General features: G+C 32.7%; 2 protein-coding genes across 2 annotated transcripts; both read right to left on the bottom strand.

Moving 5' to 3' along the window:
- Window positions 1–675: 675 nt before the first annotated feature.
- Window positions 676–5240, bottom strand: LOC123319842. The gene is made up of 4 exons (XM_044906815.1): window positions 5084–5240; window positions 4302–4363; window positions 932–1133; window positions 676–821 (listed from the first exon to the last, which is right to left on the bottom strand). Exons 1-3 carry the CDS (start codon window positions 5102–5104, stop codon window positions 986–988), a joined length of 231 nt encoding a protein of 76 aa, XP_044762750.1. The 5' UTR covers window positions 5105–5240; the 3' UTR covers window positions 676–821; window positions 932–985.
- A 6425-nt stretch (window positions 5241–11665) lies between these two features.
- On the bottom strand, window positions 11666–16228 carry LOC123316585. The gene is made up of 3 exons (XM_044902738.1): window positions 15869–16228; window positions 14467–14513; window positions 11666–12256 (listed from the first exon to the last, which is right to left on the bottom strand). The coding sequence occupies exons 1-3, from the start codon at window positions 15881–15883 to the stop codon at window positions 11884–11886; spliced, it is 435 nt and encodes a 144-aa protein (XP_044758673.1). The 5' UTR covers window positions 15884–16228; the 3' UTR covers window positions 11666–11883.
- Between the last annotated feature and the right edge of the window lie 7254 nt (window positions 16229–23482).

Here is a 23482-nt window from a genome sequence, read left to right as displayed (position 1 = left end):
CTTGAAGGAGGTTTTGCAAATTGGCGAATGCTCGTCCACAAATAGTATTCTCTGTTTAAGTTGGTTAGTTGGTTGTACACCCACTATCGAAATAATAATAATTATTTTTCGAGACACCGTCAGAAATAAAGTTCTGATGTAGACAGATAATCAAAATCTCAGTGATAAGCTAAAAACAACATACAATGTTTAATTTGTATTCAATTTGTTTAATTTCGTTATCAAGATTTTATTGATTATTGTTAATTTTGGCCGTTTATGAGGTGTTTCACCAAATTTTTACTAAATGAATGGGATGGAAATTCCATAAAGTCTGAAGAATACAGAAACATTTTTGAAGAAGCAAAATGATAAAATTCAAAATGTCCATTTCATTTCGCTTGATTTGTTCTAATTCGTTTTATGCTCTTTTCGAAAAGCTCTTCACAAATGTGTTATATCAAGGAATTGAAATGATCTGATTGATCATTGGTCCCCTATTCTCCAGATCAACAATGGTAATCAACAAATGATGACCTCAAACCTCAAATTAATTTACTAGATTTGAAAGAGTCCTCCATCACTATCTTCAAGAATTAGAATGATAATTGGGAAACAATTCATTCATGGATGTCTTGAATTTATAGTTGCTTATTCAACTTTTTTGTGGGTCATTCGAAAATAAACAAAATTTAGATGATGTTATTTATTTACATGAATCAACTAGCATGAGAAGTATATGTACAAACATTTTTTTTATGAAACTACAACGGAACTACAAAACTCCTACTAAGTGAAGTACTGTTTTGAACTTTCCGCCATGTCCATGGGACAGCTGTAGCCTGCAACAGAAATAAAACCGTCATAATTCAAGTTTATATCTTAGGCAACTTTCATTAAAAATCCTTCAATTATGTTGTTGTTTAACAAGAAAGACAAAAATTCGACATACATGAATTACTGTGACTAAAGGCAGGTACTTGGATTCAATCCACTAGTGGACTATTTACCACCATCCTCCATGATGATGTTCGATGTGCTCGTAATGAGGTTTCTCGATGATGACCTTCTTGACTACTGGGACGTGGACTTCCTTAACATGATGATGATGAACGTGATGTACTTTGTAGGGTACATGAATGACAACATGCTCACTGGAAAAAAAATTCAGTCGATAAATGCAAAAGAATATAATAGAGTTACATATTGTAGCGAGAAACTCGACGTAGAATTAAAAAAGTGAGGTTGGGACTCAACAATTTGCAGTCAAACATTCAGATATTTCAGGAAGTGCATTTGATAGTTATTTGCTGCCAGTTTCATGGTTAAATTTAAAGCTTCTTCTAATCCTACTAGAAATGAGAAATTATTCTCATTCTTAATTTAGTTAGGAATCTTTGAAATTAAAGGGACTTTGAATTTGATCATAAAGGTGGCTGGCATTTTTGAAGAAGAACTGATTTTGTTATCTAATATTATAAAATATCGAATTTTTTCTGCAAATGAATTGCAGTGCCTTCATTTAATGCTTGTATACCTTTTTGATTTTTATTCATGAGGAATTCACTAAAATAATGGCTTTCTTTGGATATTTCCCTCACGGATTCAAATATCAGCAGCACTCAACAAATAACAAACTCAAAACATTATTTTCGTGAAGAGTTTGTGAAGGATTATGAAGTTCCAATTTAAAATTGACTCAGCGAAGATCTATTAGGCATTGATTTAATCATCTTGAGATTTCAAAGATTCAGCTTTGAATTGATGTCACGGAAATGAATTTTTTGAGAAACATATGGACATAAATTGCGAGCTTTAATTTCCGCATTGAATTTTGAACATATATGTAGGTATAATATAGTTGCATAATTGCCTTGTTGCATTGATACGCACGGTGAAGTGCATTTCGAGGACTCAATTTCTCAAACGAGAAATCATATTACGATTACGAGACCTGGTTATAAGGCTCAATCCGTCGATTACCCATAAAGGCGTGATCAGACAAATGGAAAGTTCTGCAGGAAGTGCAATCAGTTTATTATCGATCGTTGTCATTTAGGCCGAAAAATTGAAATATTCAACGTTACGCAATAAGACTGACACAATGAAAGTAACCTGTATGGTCAACCAATTCGACATATGGAATTGTACAATTTGAAATGCATTTTGAGGATGGTGCAGAAAATTTGATAAATCGATGAAATTTCTAGAAAATGCCATACTTATTTACTTTTAATAGATATCAAGTTTTAATTGATGATTAGGAAAGAGAGTGAAAGAGTTGACCTCTTAGTGCTTACTGAAATATACACTTATAATTAATATTCACAGTTATAAGGAGCGCTTAATTTCATCTTCGTTTTCACCTAATAAACCTAGAATTTCTGAATGATACGCGTTTTAAATCCAGAACTACATGGTATTTATATGATTGTTATATTGTAGTTAGCTTAGATTGATCCTGTCCTGCTATTTAATTAACACTAAATGTCATAGATTTTCTGAAACTTTTTAGGGTTTTCACTACCAATCTCTGGAACAAAATCAATTAAAAAATTGAAATAAACGATTTGCTCCTGCGGTACTACTATATAATTATAATTTCAAAGTTCTTTTTTTCAGTTCATTGTCAGGCAACAATTTTTTCTACTTGATTTGCTCCGGACAAATTACGCAGAAGCAAATCGTATATTTCAATTTTTTTATCGATTCTGTTCCAGAGATTGGGAGGGAAAACCCTAAAAAGTTTCAGAAAATGCAGAATACTCCCAGACTGAATTTCAATCGATATCTAAATGTCATAGAATTTAAAAATTAAGGCTTAAGGCCCACTGCGATGTTTCCATAATTTTTGATGAAGACTCTTATTCATAGATTTATACCGAATTTATTCCTCGACGATGATACAGTATAAAAAATGGATCACTCATACAAAATATAAAATGGAAGCACTATCTTGAACCGCAGCTAAAAAAATTTCTAGTGTTAGTCACTATAATACACTAAAATACATTTGAGTGATCAAAAACTTCCATTATGAACAACATGTATATACTTTTTCTGTTTATCATTATCAATAGAGGAAGAAAACCTTCTCGAAATTTTCACAAATTCTAATAAAAAAAAATTGTTTTCCGAGTTTTAGGTTATACAGATTGTCCCAACACCCAAAATTTGGGGTCTCCAGGCAAACACTAAAACTAGATTTTCTCCCATTAATTGCACCCCTACATCGTAAACTACTGGATAATATTCGAATAGAAATAATCGTCCAAAAACCATTAAGAATTTCCTGGAATCATTTCAATAATTCTGAGGGATTCAAATTAAGAAAATAATGATGAAAAAATACTATTCAGAGTCTTCTTACCCAATGAAAAATTTCTGTTTCACCGAGTGACAATATATCATTCAGTTTTATACAGGGTGTGTATAAATCACACCGAGAAAATTAAAGGGGTGATTCTTTGAGGAATATTGAAGTGGGTATTTGGTATAGATTACACTCTTCTGAAGATTAACAAAAAATTGTTTTATTTTCTTCATTATCCTTGTATATAAGGCTAAGTCTTGGTATCGATATTATTGTTTTTATATTTTTTTGATTGTCTTTGCAAAGTACAAACTACCAGGTAGTAAGGTAAAATATCCCCACGTTAGCTCATTTTTTTGAGAATGCATTGCATTTATTTCTGGTATATGCTTAAGTTGTCGAAAAAACTTGTAAAAATAAAAAAGTTAGTATATGAATTGGGCTTTTCATCCAAAAAGAAGTGGTGACAAAAAATATCTTAGAGGCTTTTACTATTCCAACCCTATCTGAGCATACTTCAGACTTAAAAAAGTTCCAACACGTGTGATTTCATTGACAAATGACAATTACTTGACTTTAGCTTAATACAGTAAAAATAAAAAAAAATAAAATTATTTGTTAACCTTTGGAAGGATATAACTTTTCGGAGGGGAGGTTTTTCCAAAAATCTTATACCAAATATTCACCTTAATTTTCACCTTCATTTTTTCGGTGTTATTCAAATACACCCTGTATAATGGAAGTATGAACCTCTTATCACTTGGGTCAGAAAACTTCTTATTTTATCTGTTTAGTAGTAAACAGGGATGATTTTGATCAAATAATGAATCAAACCAACGATTAAAATTTGTGGACATTTCTCTAGAGTTAATTATTCTTCAACTAAGAAGCTTTGATTCCGAGTAGATATTGTTTTAACTCGAAATAATGAGAAAAATACTTTTTTAAATATTTACATCTGAATTTTGAAGAACGTGATCCTCATATATGAGGATGTCTAGGCACTTACTGTTTGTGTCCCCATCCTGGAGCAGCAGTAGCAACAGCTAAGACAACAGCCAAGAAAGCGAACTGAAAAGATAATATAATTAGTCACTCAATTCGTGAAAAATATAATTGTGAGTGATTTATATATACAGTTCTAGTTTCGGAAGAAATTTAATGAGCATTTATTAATTTTTTCAGTAATTGAATAATCGAATGTTCAAAAATAAGTTCATGGTGAGTTGTCACAAAAAATAAGATCAAAATTTGAATTTAAGGTATGAAGCAGAAAATATAGTACATTGAATAAGTAAAAATAACAAAAATAAGAAGTACAGAATTGTTATTAAGAATATTATGATTAATTTTCAAACAATCGATCTTTATAAAATACAGAGAATTGACAGCATTGTAGTATAAATTATCCTTTGAATAGACCAAACAATCTCTAAGAGCTGACATTAACTAAACTACAAAAGAAATACGAATCATGAGATTAACCAAGGTATGACTCGATTAAAGATTATTGACATTATCATTATAATTATTGCAAACAGGAATGAAAGGAAGTCTTATAATGAGCTTAAATATTCCAGTGATGGAAGATTTTTGTTTTTTTGCCCAAATGAAAATATAACACATGAAATTTTAACTAAACCACGCCAAAATTTTTAAGTATCGAAACTCATCCCCTGATTATGTCTGAACAGATATTTCACCAAGATTCGAAATAGTCAACCGAAAATAAGAGACCCCGTATAAAAACTCTTCCGAAACGGTGTGAACATTTTTACAACAATTACTCACGATGATTCTCATGGAGGTCATTTTGAGTGGTAAATAATCTATCCACTTAGTCACAGAACACTGAATTGAATGAAGTGATATAGTTTCGACCACGAAGTTCTACTTTATATATGTGGAATATGGCAATAGACCCCACCGCGTACTGGACACCAAGTCTTTCATCAACTTCGTCGTTATTACATAAAAAGGAAATATCGTATGCATCCCTATGGTGTTATGAAGAAGGTGTATTGAATTTGAAGGAGAGAGAGCCCATGTTGAATGAATTTGGCAACATTATTTATTTGTATGTGCGAGGTACCTAAGGCTGGACCTGATGGTACCAACAAAATTTGATGAAAGTTGCGAAATTGATAATGGGATCTTTAACCACATCGATATTCAGAAACGTTGGTCAATAGTTTGGCTATTATCGGTGGAATATTCATGGATGCGCCCGAGATGGATTAATAAATCCGCCAGTTCGATGATTTATAGAAATATCTTTAAAATGACTGCATAATAATAATATGATACTTAACCTTGAAACCTCTTTCTGAGGAGTTAAAATCTATGAGAACTCCTCTTTTATTGTTCGCTTGTGTCTTCAGTGAAATTAAATTGTCATCTTTCGAAAATCAAATGAAATTCAGATTAAACTAGGAGAGTCAAATAATGTTTCAGGTGAGAATCGTCCTACTGCTTATAAGAACCGAAAATATGAGGAAATTAAGGAAGCATAGGAAAAATTAGCAGAACGATCGATTATTTAAAAATACATTCTTTTATGGGAAAGTTGTAGGTCTCTTAAAAATCCGAATACTAGGATGTATTGATATCTAGTTAGCCTAGACCAGTTCCATGCATAACAAAATTGCGTTACCACAGCAACGAACACTCATCAGTAGTGTCAGTGTGAAGTTTGAGGTCAAAAAAGTAAACCAGAGTTACGCAATAAATTAAAAGAAAGAAGATGTCCACCGAAATTTTGAAAATCGAAAAATTGGAGTATCGAGCCGTCATCAAGTACCTGTATTTATTAGGGTTAAGAGGTAAGCAGATTTACGAAAATATGCTTAAGACCCTTGGTGATCAGTGTCCTTCGTATGCGACCGTGAAAAAATAAAGGCCATATCTGTGTCAATCCCCAAAAATATCGATGCAGTTCATGACATGATTTTATTAGACTGTCGAATTGGGCTAAAACGGATATCTGAAGCACTGAAAATTTGAAACGAACCCGTTCATCATATAGTTCACGTCAATTTGGACATGAGAAAAATTGCTGCAAAATGGATCCCCAAATGTTTGAATGTTGACCAAAAGCGCGCAAGGGTAGAAGCATCGCGTTCGATCTGTGCTCGATTTCAAAACGATGTAGACTTCTTAAACCGAATTGTTACTATGGATGAGACTTGAGTACATTTTTTCGATCCAGAAACAAAGCAACAATCGAGGGACACTCTGGTTCTCCAACACTTAAGAAGTTTCGAGTCCAAAAATCTGCTGGAAAAGTTCTTGCTTCAGTTTTTTGGGATTGCCATGAAGTAATCATGATTGATTTTTTGGATAAGGGTAGAACAATAACCGGAAATTACTAATCGATATTACTGACCACTTTACGGGAAAAAAAATTAAAGAGAAAGGACGCGGAAAGTTATTCAAAGGTATTTTCTTTTTACAGGACAACGCCCCTGCACACAAATCTCATGTTGCCATGCAAAAAATTCGTGATTTAGGGTTTGAATTACTAGAACACCCCCCTTATTCAATAGATTTGGCTACATCCGACTATTATCCCTTTCCTCAACTGAAAAAAGTTTGAGAGGTCCTAAATTTTCTTCCAACGAGGCTGTAATGTTTGGTTTTATAGTAGGCTAAGAATTTTTCAATACATATTCTTATAGGGCACCATCATCTTATACAGCGTGTTTCACGTGAAGAAGGACAAATGAAAACCGTGAATAGAGCGCATTGAGCTCAGTTTGATAACACCCCATATAGGTGCCTTAGGTATTCCGTTCCCGTTATACAGAGGGTTTTCTGAAATTTCTCAAATTTTCGTTTGCCTATAACTCCTGAAATTCTCGATCGATTCGACTGAAAATTTATATATATAATATATCTTAAAGTTGTTAGTTTCAATGAAACAGAGCATTGATATGTATTTTACTTAACTTAACTTCAAAACCATGAAAAACAATGTGTATGTAGTTGGTTATCATAATTTTAACATTTTCGTTATCTGCATGTATGATTGTTTCAAAATAAAAAAATCGTTGGGTTGGCCCACCTGTGGATCATGTTTTGTAAATAATTGTTTTGTGGTTACAGGTCTCCAAATCTCCAAGAAAATGGATTTAGAAATTCCTGATTGTCTGATAAATTATCTGCATGTTTGATTGTTTCAAAATAAAAAAATCGTTGGGTTGGCCCACCTGTGGATCATGTTTTGTAAATAATTGTTTTGTGGTTACAGGTCTCCAAATTTCCAAGAAAATGGATTTAGAAATTCCTAATTGTCTGATAAATTCTTATTCACTGCAGTAGGTTACTTCAACGGTTCATAGTTCAATATCATATTGAAAGTTACCAAAGAGTGTCCAAACAAGATTTCCTGAATTACATAAAGTTTCATTTCAAGTTTCTCCACAGGATATAAATATAACTTTTACGCTCGTTGCGTGGTTTGACTTGATCTCGTGAGAAAAATGCCGAGAATCGAGAATGTTTTTGAATACAATTTACAAATATGGTGAACCTGCTCTTTGACGGTGATTATTTCCAAAGTTAACAATGCTTCCTGATAAACAAACTCCTGAACACGTAAATCAGTACTGTATACGAGATTTAATAGAGGAGATTTGTGCAATATTTATGCATGGCTTATATGAATATCAGAAATTTCCATTTTTTGACGATAATGATGATGAAACCTAAGTCAGCTCAAAGAACAATTCAAAATGGAATATTCTCAATAAGAAGAAATTATTTTTAGATCAGAATTAACTACATACACGTTTTCATTCATTTTATTCCAGCAGTTGCGGAGAATGAATTGAAAATAACTTTTTATTTGTGAAGATTTCGTTTGTTGTAGACGTATAATACATATTGAGTTTTTTAACTCGATTTCAGGCCATCCTGTATAAATTTTATAAATTTAAATGATTAATTCAGAAGATTTTTATTTTTCGAACTACAGGAAGGTACAAAGAATTCAAATATAATAAAGAAAAATAAAAGATGAAAATAGTATAATGCCAATAGGGCAAAATAAACGAACACTAGATAAAATGGAAAAAAGCTATCCCCTCATGCTGGCAAAGTCATCAATCGATACCATTAAATCTATAGATGAAGATAACTTTTTCCTTTATACCTACTCAAAATGCTCATATGAATAGAATGAATAATGAAAGGTCCCAAATCATTTTTCATTGATTTCAAATTATTGAATGATCGTTCTAGTGAACTGGCGAGATGAGACTTAAATGGATTTGGGTATGAAAAATTATACTTCATAAATTCTCGATAAAATCGAGGATTATGGATTATAATAATTATCCACTGATTCAACTAATTAATTGAGTTAACAATTAGTTGAGCGAATTGTTATCAATTAGTGATATTCCACCCATTCAAGCAGCATAATCCGAGTAAGTAGCTGATAGTATAATCAAGTCATTGTCCACCTGGATTTGTCTGTTTATTAAATGCACACACGTGGACTCATTTAGTTTCCTCTTCGATAGAACGGGGTCAAGTGTAAGCGGATTAGGTCCAATATATAATATTCATACCAGTGCCGCAGTTGAAAAGGACTTGTCGCAGGAATCTCAATTAAACGCCAAATTGGAAAGTGTATCATTTGGCAATATGAGTTAATTATTGAAAAACAAAAACCTGCCGTGAATTTTTATATTTCCGACATTCCGATATGGTGAAAGGTGCCATATCGATTTCAGACTGTAAAGAACTGTCCGATCTAGATCAATCAGTGGTAGGTACGGGCGTTGGTATTACAAATATTGGGAAATTCGAAATGTTGATTAGGAAATTAAGCGAATGTTCGTTAGTAATTCAGCCGGAAAGATAAGATGAAATAATAATTCTAAGAGCAATGTTTTCGAATCATGCAAAAATCCCTTGCAAAAGTCACCATAGAGTCACTGTTTCCAGAAACATTCTGTTTTGCTAATTCATAAATACATCGTATTTGTACTTTACATTTGATAGGTAGAAATCCCCTTTCAAGAAAAAATCGGCAATCTTTTATCTTATCGAAATGCTGATGTTTCAGTAAAATCAATACCTTCTTCAGGGCTTTGAAACGAAAAAAAACAAAACAAAAACAATCACTAAAAACCAAAACATCTCTAATGCATACCACTATCTTTGTTTTTTTTTAGTGTTTGTTTTTTGAGATAATATATCAATGAGAATATTGATGAGATACTGTGTATATTGATATCCTTATTGAATGGTATTTATCTGGTATTTTTTTTACCTTTTTTTATTTCTCATTTCCTTTCTTGGGTACATTGTTTGTTATTTGTTGTGAATACTGTAGTGGGTGTTTATTCTTATGAATAAATGAATAAATGAACTACATGAACAAAACAAAAAAGGATGGATGATACCAACGTTCATTTTATTATACTCTTTGAGCCCTATTTGGATAACCCTTAATTCATGGGGTATTTTTATCGCTTCTTCAAGCTGTTAAGTGTTCCACCTCTTTCCAAATGATTCTATTCTTGTAATGATTTGTGTCTGAGACAAAAATATTATCGCAGACTAATTCTTATTAGTGATTGCCAACCTATATTCAGTTATAAACATAACAGACTTGATCTATCAGTATTTCAACCACAAGAAAATCATAGTTTCGGGATTGAAGAATATTTCATTTTCATTGATACTTCCTGTACTTACTAGAATCTTCCAATGACCTACCGAGAGCATCAATTCCAAAATTCTTCGAAAGCTGCTGTGAATTTCTGAAATTTGTACACCTGAGTATTGAAATTTTTTATGCAATTCCAAACAGTCATTGTAACGTCTGTAAAAAGGTAGCAGACAGCCAATGAATACTTGATTCATAAAAATCAGTTGCTTGTACAACTGTTTTTTTATCGAAAATACAAGAAAGTGAATATTTATTAAGTTTGCCTCCATTATCAAATTGAACTATGAACTTAAGAAATTTTCATTAAAAAGTTTTCAATATTTTCATGATTACGAGAAAAATTTGCTACTAAGAAACAGAATATTAAGATTGGGAAAGATCGATAATGTAGATGTCCATTCAAGAATGATTAACATCCCAGTAGGCCTTGAAATCCCAGAAGCAGCTCAATATCTGATGGTCACAAAGAGTCTTCAAAAATTTCTGTAGATTCAATCACAGAACTAGAATATATGGAAGTATTTGAAAAGAAGGAATATTCAAATTCAGAGCATATTAATCAACATTCAAAATTGTTGTGATTATTTTTCCAATTTGTTCGATCAAATTAAGAACATAAACAGCAGTACAAAATTCAAATTACCGTCAGTCAGTGCATAGATCCACATATGATAGGTCTATAGATCAGTCAGTGTTCATTCACAATACCAACCTGAATCCAGCAAAACAAAATCTTATACCAAAGAGTTGTTACTCTTTGCTTATACTTATACAGGATGGGCTTTTTAAAACGAAACAGACGAAACAAACACCTTAATTGTTGAAGAAAATAATTACCAATAATAATTACTTCGTTGTCTACTGTTGACAATTAACGGTTACATCGTAACCACAGAATGAATTAGTCAAATAATTGATGATTTCACATAGCATGACTGGTACTGTACGAAATTCAAAATTAAATATCTGGAAAACGAATGCAATAAATGAGAAACAAATTAATACTCTGATTTCAGGATAAAAGGCCTTTCAAATGAGGTATCACTCACCCTATCTTTCCTATTAAAAATTTAGGGATTGTTGTTCTAACACTAAGGGTTGAAGCGATATAGTTGTGAATTTGACCTCAAAAGTTTTCCCCCTAGAAACAAAAATCGACGTGTCCGAGCATTTTTTCGAAATAAATTTATTCCGCCCGTTATCTCGTCTGTTTCGTTTTAAAAAGCCCACCCCTTATGGTAACGTATACGACAACGACAACGTCAATGAAATTTCAAATGCAAGCTTTCGATTGTATATTGACTTATGAATACAAAAAATATTTTCAACAATTAGCAAATATCAGAAAATCTTTATGGGCAGATATGGACGACAAAAATATTTAACTGAAGAAGATAGTAACAATGTATAGAAATAATTCTGAAAATATGAATACGAACAATGCTTTCAATAATACTTCAGCTCAGCAATGTAATTAGGTATATTATTTTCAACATATAGGTACATCGTGAAGATTTTTCTTCAAGATCTCATGTTTTGATTTTTTATGTTCGGAATGTATGAACTGACGAATTCACTTATTTGCAAAATTCTACATAATGTTACAATAGTTTTTATTTCTTCTAAATGTACGATCACCTGAAGGGATGAAAGGAAAGAGATATAAAGAAAAATTTTCATTTCATGTTGAAACTAACTCATGTAGATAACTAACATTTCTAATTTATGTACGTGCACTGTGCATATTTTTTCTCTACAGTCTCCTACTTATTCATCATCATTTGGAACATAGTGAGTTTCCATGCATTTTTTTTGTTTCTATTACGCTTTCTGCTCAAGTATTTTGGTAACTTTCCTCAATAATAGTTTATGGCATCTGAATTCTCCAGTACAGAATACATGTGAAGTCTCAAATTGGGGGCAGCTTAATGATCTTATGCTTAACTCTTAAGGGTCTAGGCTTTTTCCTCTTATGATGAATCTTGGGAGTCTTCTTGTAACTCGGCAAATAATCAGATGCTATTCTATACGAGTCCAATTCGAAATCATCTTCGTCTAGGGGCTGGTAGTTATCAGCTGCCTGGTGGTATTCTAATTTAGATTCTTCAACGTCCACATCGGTGTAGCTGGAAGATTTATGATGGGATGAATGATGATGGTGCGAAACTACTGGAACAAGCTTCTCTTTCTCGTGGATGTAGTGATGATGTTCAGGTACTTTTATGATTTTGGTGTGGTATATTGTTTTTATCCTGGTTGGTACATGGATCCGATGGTATTCTCTAGAGAAAAAAAGAGTTAATAAATATGATTACATGCTTTCGAGAAAACGATCAAAAAAGCAAATAATAATATGTAACAAACAACAATACTTTTTGGTGTAGATAACAGATGAATGGGTAAGAGTCAACAGAATTCATCGGTTGAGAATTGCGATATTCCCATAGACATAATATGTATAGGGTATCTGCCAGAAAAAGACCCTACTCCCTGCTCTAAATTTGAAACCATAGTACACACAGTACACTATTTGTACACAGGTTAAGTTATCATTTTAAACGGATCATTTGTCAGTTGAGTAGGTTAGTGGTAATTAATGACGAATTCAAAGCTTGTCCTCTGGCTGTTTGATGATTCTTATAATAAGTGTCCAACTTTGATGATTCTTATGATGAGTGTCCAGCATTGTTCATTCTAAATTTCGTTTTCTATTTCATAGCAACAAGACGCAAAATACAGAAAATTTCAATGAACCTCAACGAAGGTACAATATGCGGATTTTGATTTCCAATATCTTTTACGAAGATATATTGAAAAATTCTTAGCCTACTAAAGAACCAAACAAAATTTCAATGTCAAAATATTTCATCACTTAACATATTCTCCCATTAATTTGATACATTTATTACAGCGATCCTGCAACGTTTCTAGACCTTTCAAAAAAAAATGTTTCTGCTTGCTCTGCAAACCAGACCTCCACAGCTTTTATTACCTCCTCGTTAGAAGAAAATTTACGACCTTTTAAACTTTTTTTCAGTTGAGGAAAGAGATGATAGTCGGATAGAGCTAAATCTGGTGACTAAGGGGACTCTTCTAGTAATTCAAACCCTAAATCACGAATTTTTTGCATGGAAACATGAGATCTGTGTGCAGCGCCTTTGGATAGCTTTCAGCGTCTTTTCTCTTTAATTTTTTCCAGTAGAGTGGTCAGTAATGTCGAATAGTAATATCTGGTTATTGTTCTACTCTTATCCAAAATATCAATAATGATTACTTCATGGCAATACCAAAAAACTGAAGCAAGAACTTTGCCAGCAGATTTTTGGACACGAAACTTCTTAGGTCTTGGAGAACCGGAGTGTCGCCATTCCATCGATTGTTGCTTTGTTTCTGGATCGTAGAAATGTCTCATCCATAGTAACAATACGGTTTAAGAAGTCTACATCGTTTTCAAATCGAGCACAGATCGAACGCGATGCTCCTACCCTTGCACACTTTTGGTCAACATTCAAACATTTGGGGATCCATTTTGCAGCAATTTTTCTCATGTCCAAATTGACGTGAACTATATATGATGAACGCGTTCGTATGAAATATTCAGTGCTTCAGATATCTGTTTTAGCCGAATTCGACGGTCTGATAAAATCATGAACTGCATCGATATTTTCGGGGACTGACACAGAAACTGGCCTTCCCGATCGGTCATCATCTTCAATTTAAAATTTACCACTTTTGAAGCTTGCAGTCCCATTTTTCACGGTCGCATACGAATGACATTGATCACCAAGGGTATTAAGCATATCTTCGTAAATATGCTCACCCCCTAACCCTTTTAAATACAGGTACTTGATAATGGCTCGATACTCCAATTTTTCGATTTTCACAATTTCGGTGGACATCATTTTTCTTTCAATTTATTGCAGAACTCTGGTTAACTTTGTTGACCTCAAACTTCACACTGGCAATTCTAATGAGTAATTGTTCGTTGCTATGGTAACGCAATATTTTTTTTATGCATGAAACTGGTCTAGGCTAACTAGATATCAATACATCCTCGTATATTGTTTTGACGTCTATCCGTATGATAGACTCCGCTAACATTCCTGGACAGGTAAATTTTTGCATAAAGAAATATAAATTCAATATAAGTATGTATTCAGAATAATAGTGAACTTTTCGTTGATTTCATCGTTTTGAAGCTAAAGCTTATAGAGATTTTTCTTATATATTTTCATGGATGTTAACATAAATTGTTTCGTACGCATAATACAGAATGATATATCTCTACATATGAAAGTAGTACTCAACATCAATAGCATTCTATGATATTGAAAAGCAAACAAGTAGATGTTCAGCTGAATATAACTGATTCTTTTTGATGATTACCAACACTTTCTGTTTACCCAAAGAAAGTCAATAAGCAGCCCGAAATTTCTCAATACGAGATAAATTGTAAAAAGTAATTATGTGGAAAATTAAGCTGGAATCTCACCTTTGAGCTTCTACACATATGAAAACGATGAACATGGTCCATAGAATCTGAAAAACAAAACTATAAAATCAGTTGATGGACATGAAAAACGAAACGATCAATTCTACACTTGGATCCATTAAAAAAAAAGTCGTGAAAATCTTTCGGAATACACAGTGATAAAATTTCTAATTTGTAAATTGGAATTATTGAAGGAAATTATTATGAAAAAAATAACAGCAAATGAATGAATACTTATTAAAGAAATTAATCAGGGGTTGATTTATTTCGATTATTAGAAAATAGTGTGGGACTCTCATATAATTATAATAACGGTACCTGGTGAGCAATTTCAATTTTTTTTTCTTAGGAACCAGAAAACTGAGAAAAACTTAATTGAGCAGCAATTTTACGGAAGCGAGAAGACAATAAAAAAATTTGGTGTTGTTCTCCTTATTACTTTCCTCTCATGAACTTCAACCAAGAAATAGTTTTTGTTCAAAATTAATCCACCATAAAAATTTTCAGTGGTATTATATGAATAAGGGAAAGAGTTCTTTGTGAAACAAATTTTAGGGGTGCCTTTTTTTACCCTTTGCAGTTATAGGGGGACACTACCAATATTTTTATTGCCTTCTTGCTGCCATGAAATGTCTGGTCAATTTCGTTTCTGTCTGTTTTCTGGTTTCGAAATAAAAATTGCTTTTCATAGCTGTATCTGAATTGATATGAAGGATCCAAACCATTGCTTGACCAGAAATCACTCCTTATAATTTTTCGCAAATATTCGTTTAATATAATGAAAGTTTTATGTTCATTTCGAGCCATTTTTTCAAAATTACCCTGAGGAAATTTAGGCTCAATTCAATAATCGGAATATTAATTCATATGGTCCACGATTGAATGAATTTTGGATGTCAACATGAATAAAAAATAAAAAATTCAACATCTAGTATATTTTGAACAATAGGCAGTAGGCACCTATATATTTTACGAATCTCGAATCTACATTTAAAATTTCCTTAGGATAATTTTGAATTAAATTGCTTGAAATAAAAAAATATATTTAAATATTTGAATTGACAATACCTACATTGAACATTCAGAAAATATATAAAAAATGTTGCGAAAGAAAAATATTACCATTTTCGGTAGAACCGGAAGTGAAAATGACAAAAAAATTATGATAACTATTTGATGTTGAATAACAGGCCACCTTGCAAAACTCATCATTTTTGGAAACCAGTTTTTCCGCAAACTTTCTTATTACCGATAGCCGAAAGATCATTTTGATAGACCCAGACCCTGAAAAATACTATTATACTCATGGTTTATTCTTCCACTTCGCCCAATGAACTAACAAAATCCAGTGACCGCGAAACACACTGCACTTACAGATAAAAATCAAGCAAGCTGTACTTACTCTCATCGACACCATTCTGATAACACTGAGGAAGAACAACCACAACAAATATCGCGTCAACCAGCTGTCTTGTAGGAGCCAATTCAAGAGTCTCAATACTATATATAAATTTCATATGAAACTAGTGGGGCTATGATAAGATGACAAAGTCAGCCCGAGTTACACATGGATGGACACAAAAACAATAATTCCGGAGGAAATTGAAGAAATTCCTCTCTTTCAGCTAATGCCACCATAACATTATGACATAGAAAGTTATCCAATTGTTCCTCGAGTAATTTTTGTGTCTCATTTCATTCACTGTCAGCTAATTATGGTGGCAATGTCAGTGCTAAGGTTGCTTGGACGTTGGGAAAGGATAAGTGGTTATATTCAAATCGCTCGAATTTAAAATACCATATTTAGATACGCATTATTTCACTATTCACTGCTCTCGGTTTTGCTTTGTTAACGATTCGAAAAGCCACTGAGTTTGTGAGCAGTTCTACTGGAAAAAGAATTGATGTACAGGGTGGGCAAAATTCGTTGTCTACTGAGAGGATCTCGAGAACTATAGCAGCTAGAAGAAAACGGATGACAAATTCTCTAGCTCTGTTTTCATGACTAATCCAAATCTGAAAAAAAAATCGATCTATCAGTTTTAGATTTCGAGTTATAAGAAAAAATTGAGATTTTGACGATTCCGAAAAGTTCTCATAACTTTTTTGTCTTTGAAGTTACAGATCTCAAACTTGAACCTTCTACAGGCACTTTTTTACGCAGAATCCACTGATGAGCTCAAAATATTGTTTCATTTCGAATCATTAGGTGAACTTTCATTTTTTTTAAATGCAAACTTTTATTGAATTTGTTATTCTTGAACTGGAAAAAAATCTTTTATCAGTAGATTCTACGTATAAAAGCGCCTAAGAAGGTTCAAGTTTCAGATCTGTAACTTCAAAGACAAAAAAGTTATGAGAACTTTTCGGAATCGTCAAAATCTCAATTTTTTCTTATAACTCGAAATCTAAAACTGATAGATCGATTTTTTTTTCAGATTTGGATTAGTCATGAAAACAGAGCTAGAGAATTTGTCATCCGTTTTCTTCTAGCTGCTATAGTTCTCGAGATCCCCTCAGTAGGCAACGATTTTTGCCCAACCGGTACAGGGTGGTCAGAGCGACAACATCAAAAATTGGTGTGAAAATTATTTAAACTATTTTATACGAATTTTTGAGGTCCCATAAGCTTTTTTCTTGGTAGATACCAAAAACTAGTTCACTTCTTTCTCCCGATACTACAGTCTGTTAATTAGCGAAGTCGATATTGAAATATAGCTTAGTTCACTTGTTCACTAGTTCAAAAGGAAGATATCACTGATGATGGAACATTGGTATATCAATATGTTACTGAAAAAATCAATAAACGTCAGTTTTGGTCTTCATACGAATGGCATATATCTAGTAGACGTACTATAAATAATATAATAAATAACTAATACTCCTTCAATATACAGGGTGAATCTTTGACTCGTACAAATATTTCAACAGTAGATTCTTTAGGTCAATAGAAACACCTTCTTTCTATAACCTTTTTGCCATTTTAAGTTTTCATAATGAGCTGCTTCACACCTGGAAAAACAAAAGTTCCTTCAGAATAATAAGCTGAATCTATGGTACTACACATCTGTGGGGATCTTAAGTCGAAAGACGAGTCGAAGACTTACTCTGTATAAACATGGTGACAGAGGTTTTCAATTCTAGAACTGACTACCTGTGCTTATCTATGTCAGAATACAGTTGCCTTGCCACAAGTTCTCAAAAATTTCTAGTGATTTGATATTCAATAATAAAAATAACTTGTATAATTCGAAAAATTGGATTCCTTGGCAGAATGCGACTCTGTTTAAGATACATAGATGTGTGGTGTCATAGATTAGGCTTGTTTTCTCAAGAGAATTTCATTTTTCCAAGGGTGGCATAGCTCATGAAAACACGAAATGGTTAAATGGCTATGTATCTAGGCCAAATCGAAAACGAATGGTTAACAAAAAAGTGTTTCTTTTGAGCTCAAGAATCTCCTGTGGAACCATTTGTTAAAGTAGAAATATAGAGCATAGAAAAGACTGGTTGAGAAATAATGAACCAAATGTTAACCGCTTTTTCCTTTATCCATATTGACTGGTGAAGATATTTTTAGAATATGATATTCATGTAATATATAGGTATAGATTATAACGCTCAAAAAACGGAATATTTATATTCATAATTAATTTCACTTCACATTATTGAGTTTCCATGAAAAATTTCAAACCAAAATTTAACATTTCTGTGTTCTAAAAAATGTACACCTACGCATACACAATAAGTAACAATAAACGTAAGTCATCAGTGTATCTAACGATACAATCGTGTAAACAAAAACTAAACAAATAAGAAGCTTATCCAATGATTGACATTCCGCAGGCCTTCATCATCATAAAAATATCATAAATAATTCCTGATACTTCGAAAACTAAACACAGGACAGCGGGTAATTACACCGAAAGCGAGAATCTCAAATCATGCACAATTACTCCGGTAATTTTTCATCGATTCTTGTAAATCGCATGAATAGTTTCCATTATGGCCGATCAGAATTCGCTTTCTTATTGTAGGCCATACATTATCTGTCTGATTGTTATATTATTATCACATATCTCTTCGGGATTAACTGTGGACTGATGCAAATCACGACCAGCGTACATATCTACCATCTGTCGTTGAATGAAGAGAGTCGGAGTTTTCGTTGGAAAGTGTTCTCATTACCGCAACAACAAAAAAATTTAATTATCCTTCAATCCGGTGCTCAAAAGTTGTTGTTGAGGAGTCATAAAATTTCGCATGATTCCAATTATTTTCGGACGCATCAAAAGACTTTTAGACTCATCACGTAGGTGATCTTCTCGTGAACACATTTGGAACTTTTTTTATCGGAGGCAACAACATTAGGAGACAATAGATTTCATCCTTTTTTTCATCTCAATATATTACACTTTCTCGGAAACACAGTGTCGTCCAAATCATTACAAATAATGGGACATAATCAAATTTGACGCCGCTAATATCCTCCAAACCGGAATCCTCCTGGATTCTACACAATAATTCGTATGAATTTCCAAATTCTGAGACAGTAATGCAACACCCAGATTCCTTTAATTACCTATTACTTTCGTGAATTCGAATTTTTTGTTATTCCATTTTTCAGTTCACTTTGTCAGCTCACAAGAGTTCATTTCTCAATTGAGCCATCAACACACACAACTTCTGTTTTCTGAAATCTGAAAAATAACCCGTTGTACTCCAAGACAGTAATAGAATACCCTGGTTCTTATAGAGAGAGAAGCCAAGAGGCCATTTATGAGCTAAAAATTCGAAATGTTCCAATTCGATTTGATAATCAGGTCATAGATTATAGAATAAAATCTCTAGTACTAAAAACCGACTACATTTTGATCAGTGAAAATACATTTGACAAGGAGATGGCGCTGAAAACGTACTGTCAATACAGAAAAACTGTTAAATAGCAGTTTTCTGTTTTATAATTGAGGAGCGCGAAATTCTTATTCCCTTTCTTGTATTCAATCTCAATATCGACTTTGTTGAGAACAGAAAACAAACATCTTGAGCGACAAAACAAAAGTATGGTTTTGTTTTGTGATCAGAATCGAAGTTTTCATATGAACTGGTTTGGAATCAATTGACAATGAAATACGCTGTCGGATGTGCTATATTTTTATTCGTAATTTATGAAAAATTTACAAAAATTTGAATTAATGGACAACGAATAGAGCTTTGACTAGGACTAGGATGGTGATCTGCTATACGTCAAAAGTGTTATTTCTGTGCAATAAATTGTTTTGAATTGATGAACTTAGTTCACTTACTTGGATTTGTACAATTGATATGAACCAATATTCGATATACAATCATAGCATATAATTTCAGTTAATTACATATTATTTACAGAATTTTCAGAACCACAATTAAAAAAAAACCTTACAGCGGTACCTGCAAGACATGTATGTTAGCCTGTCAGTATAGTTTCTTTATGCTTCTCTTATGATTCCTTTATGATATTGGTCTTTTTAGGACAAATTGATTTATGAATAAACAAAACAATCACAGCACAGCACAATTCATAGTTACTCTATTCACAAAACGAAAACAATGAAACCTTTGCATTTCTGAATATATTGAAGGAGTAGCAATTGAGAATCTTAGAATTCTTGCAAGGGATGCTTCCTGCATGCGACAATTTACGTGCAAGAAACAGTTCTGAATTAAGTTGCAGTAAAATGTTGACTGCACATGGTGTAGTCAGTAGTGTTTGGAGGCCTTTACGCCCTTAAAATTTTATCCAATCACATGTCACATATTACCAGTTTCAATACTTACATTTCCAGTTTCCTTAGTAAAGTCAAAAATTTAATTTTGTAAAATCCATTTTATTTGATCCACAGTTCCTCAGCATGCAATAATTTTCGAACGAGATTTTTGAGGTTTTCACCAAGAAAGTAGAGAAAAACAATCAATAATCAACAACTAGATCGAGCTAGATGAACAAAACGTCTTTGATCAAAATGGCCATCTGAAATCTTACAGAATTTCATATGTTTCTTCAAATGGCCCTCGAATCGATATTTTAAACAGAACACATTTGAAACACAGATGGCGCTCATATCACTTTAGTAGCTATCTACTCTATAATCTTTGGTTCTCGTATGAAAGCCTAGGCAATGCTGATTGTGAATCATTTTGTCTGACAAAAAATATAACAGGGGTTGAAAACTCTCAGAAAGTGTTACGAGCCAACCACATCGCAACATGATTAACAAAACGAACCAGGTTCATCAACTGGAAATCAATGAGTATTTATCATGAAATATTAGACACTCATAATTAAATTTCAGGTTCGGATATACTAATGATACTTCTAATTGAACAGAAAAATTCATAATGATAGAATATCTACAAGAAGACAAGATAGGTCATTTCATACCCAATTATACTCAAATTGAAATCAAACGGGGAATATCTACCAATATGAATCCTAACTTTTTTCCAAGGGAACTAAAACTGTTCAAAAAGTCGTACAAATCGAAACCAAATCCTGAATTATGTTTGGTCTGCTTCAACAGCGGCCTCTTATCTCTCGTTTTCGCCGTCTTCGGAGTAAAAGGTAGATGTCGCCATGGAACAAAAAATTATTTCGGCACCAGCGAATTTTATATGTTGACTGTATTAAACATCGTATCAAATTTAGTGTTGATATCACTCCTCGTAATTGAAACAGTAGCCTGGATAGAAATAATCCAGAATTCTGAACATACCGAAGCTATTTTCGTGTTGGAGATGCAGGATTTTATCGTTGCCATCGGAATCGAGATAGCCTTGGTTGCAGCAGTGTTTAGTCAATCTGCCAGAGTGGATACGATCAATAGAATGAGTGGAATATTGACCAATGCCAAATTCTACGAATTGAACATTCCTTCGAGAAATATGAGGGAAATGTATTTGGCCAGGAATTTTTGCACATACGGCTCCTTTCTCCTATTAGCCAGTACCATTTTTCTGCAATCTACCTGTACACCATTTCAGACCACATTCGAAATATTCAGCACTCCAGCTGGACACACATTTCAATATTTCCTTGTCATGTACGCCAATATGGAAGTCACTATAATGAACAAGATTTTCGAGAGTTTAAGATTATCGTTGGTGGATCAGATGAAGAGGAAACTCGTAGAACTAAACCTGCCATACAATTGTAAAATATCAAAAAAACATCCATTAACGTTGGAGGATAAGTTGCAAAGGACGATTCATGCGTATATGGAATTGAAGAAGATCAGTGAAGATTTTTCGGCTCTGCTCAATCCATCAGGCTTGATATTAGTGATGGTGACCATTTTTCAATTGATTTCGGAAATTTACGTCACGATCACCTACAGATTGTTCGAGTTCAAGACTAATCAGGGTCTTTTTACTACTCTTCTAGTGACGACAGTTGCCGAGTTCTTCTTTCTTGGTATTTTTGTGGGGAATATTGAAAATTTGATAAGTGAAGTAAGTATTTCAGGAAAATAACATTTTTGTAATATGAAAGTCTCACAGTTTCACAGATGATGAGGTAATGTTTCACAGACCTATTTCCGAGAGACCTAAAAAAATAGAGATAAGAAGAAAAATTACTACTGATATTTTTTGAATACTGGGAGTGAAAAAATCATTTATTTCAGAACCAAATGAATGAGGAGATAATTCGAAGTATTCTACAGTGCAGGCTTCATATTATCCATTCATTACGCCATGAATGAATGAATGAATGGATAATATGGAGCCTGCGGGTAGAGGAGTCTACGGCGGTTTAGAAAAATATATTTTACGTTTAGTAAAAGTGCCTTGGTTTTCGAGATATTGGAGATTTTAGAAAATTCAAGAGAATTACACTCTTCGCCACTCGTTTTGCAGGCAAGACTTCAAATGAATTTTTTCAAACTGTATTTTGTATAGTATTCCTGGATAGATGATCTATCGAATGTAATTCATTCATTTTTGAGGCGCATGAATAGTTCTTCATGAAAAAAGATCTAACTCAACTTTTCCGTTTTGCTTATTTTTTTTTCATAAGTTCAACCTAGAGTGGTGTAAAAAATAATATGGTTACCTGAGAAACAATGCAAGAAAAAACATGCCTGTTTCATTGGGATTCCGAAATGGTATAACTCCCTGTATTTTCAGCATTTAATACACGAAATAAATTCCTAATGAAATCAGTTGAGGCCTAGTTTAATGCAAAGATAATAGAGTAGTTCTCTATAATCTTTGGTCTAATGTAAACACTGTTTCTAAAATTTTTAGTAGCTAAAATGAGAAATGCAAGTAAAATAAAGCAATCATCTATAAGAAGGTATAGAGCATGTACTGAAGCTCATGGTGGCCTCTTAGAGCATCTTTTGTGAAATTTAATTCAATGAAACGATACTCATTTTAAAATTGTTGATATGCAATTAAGCTATAATTCATTAGAAAGTGTAGACTATAGAGCATGTATCAGAACTCATGGTGTCCAATTTAAACATCATTTGTGAAACTTTATTCAATGAAACGATATTTTAAAATTGTTATTTTGTTTCGTTTCCTTTTATTATTGAACCCCAACGTTGTGAAATCAATATTTTCAAATTAATTTCAAGTTATGAATTAAATTTCAGCATTTTTGTAAAAAAGGTCTTGACTCAATGTAATAGGAATTAATTATTACCTTTTTTTCTTAATTAAAAAAGTGCTAAAATTCACTTCGTTACTTGAAATTCGCTTGAAAACTATTAACTATATAACTATAGGGCTTAATAATGAAAGAATACGAGAGAAAAAACAAATTAAAATATCTTTTAATTGAATCGAGTTTTACAAAAACTGTTCAAAGTGGGCATCAGGAGCTCTACTAGATGCTTTAACACTTCTTATGAATAATTGCTTTATTCTGATTGCAAGTCTCATTTCATTGGCCAAAAATTAAAGAAATAGGCTTACATCAAACTTTGCCTTAACTCATTGTAATAGAAATTTATTTTGTATTTAATGCTGGAAA

The sequence above is a fragment of the Coccinella septempunctata genome, chromosome 1, assembly GCF_907165205.1.
Source record: "Coccinella septempunctata chromosome 1, icCocSept1.1, whole genome shotgun sequence".
NCBI lineage: Eukaryota > Metazoa > Arthropoda > Insecta > Coleoptera > Coccinellidae > Coccinella > Coccinella septempunctata.
This window is presented reverse-complemented; position numbering and strand designations above follow the sequence as displayed.

Coding starts and splice junctions, on each gene's coding strand:
- LOC123319842 (XM_044906815.1), bottom strand. CDS start 5,104: ATGACCTCCATGAGAATCATC. Junction 4,364..5,083: donor TGACCTCCATGAGAATCATC/GTGAGTAATTGT, acceptor TTATCTTTTCAG/TTCGCTTTCTTGGCTGTTGT. Junction 1,134..4,301: donor CCAGGATGGGGACACAAACA/GTAAGTGCCTAG, acceptor TTTTTTTTCCAG/TGAGCATGTTGTCATTCATG.
- LOC123316585 (XM_044902738.1), bottom strand. Junction 12,257..14,466: donor ATATGTGTAGAAGCTCAAAG/GTGAGATTCCAG, acceptor TTTTTTCTCTAG/AGAATACCATCGGATCCATG.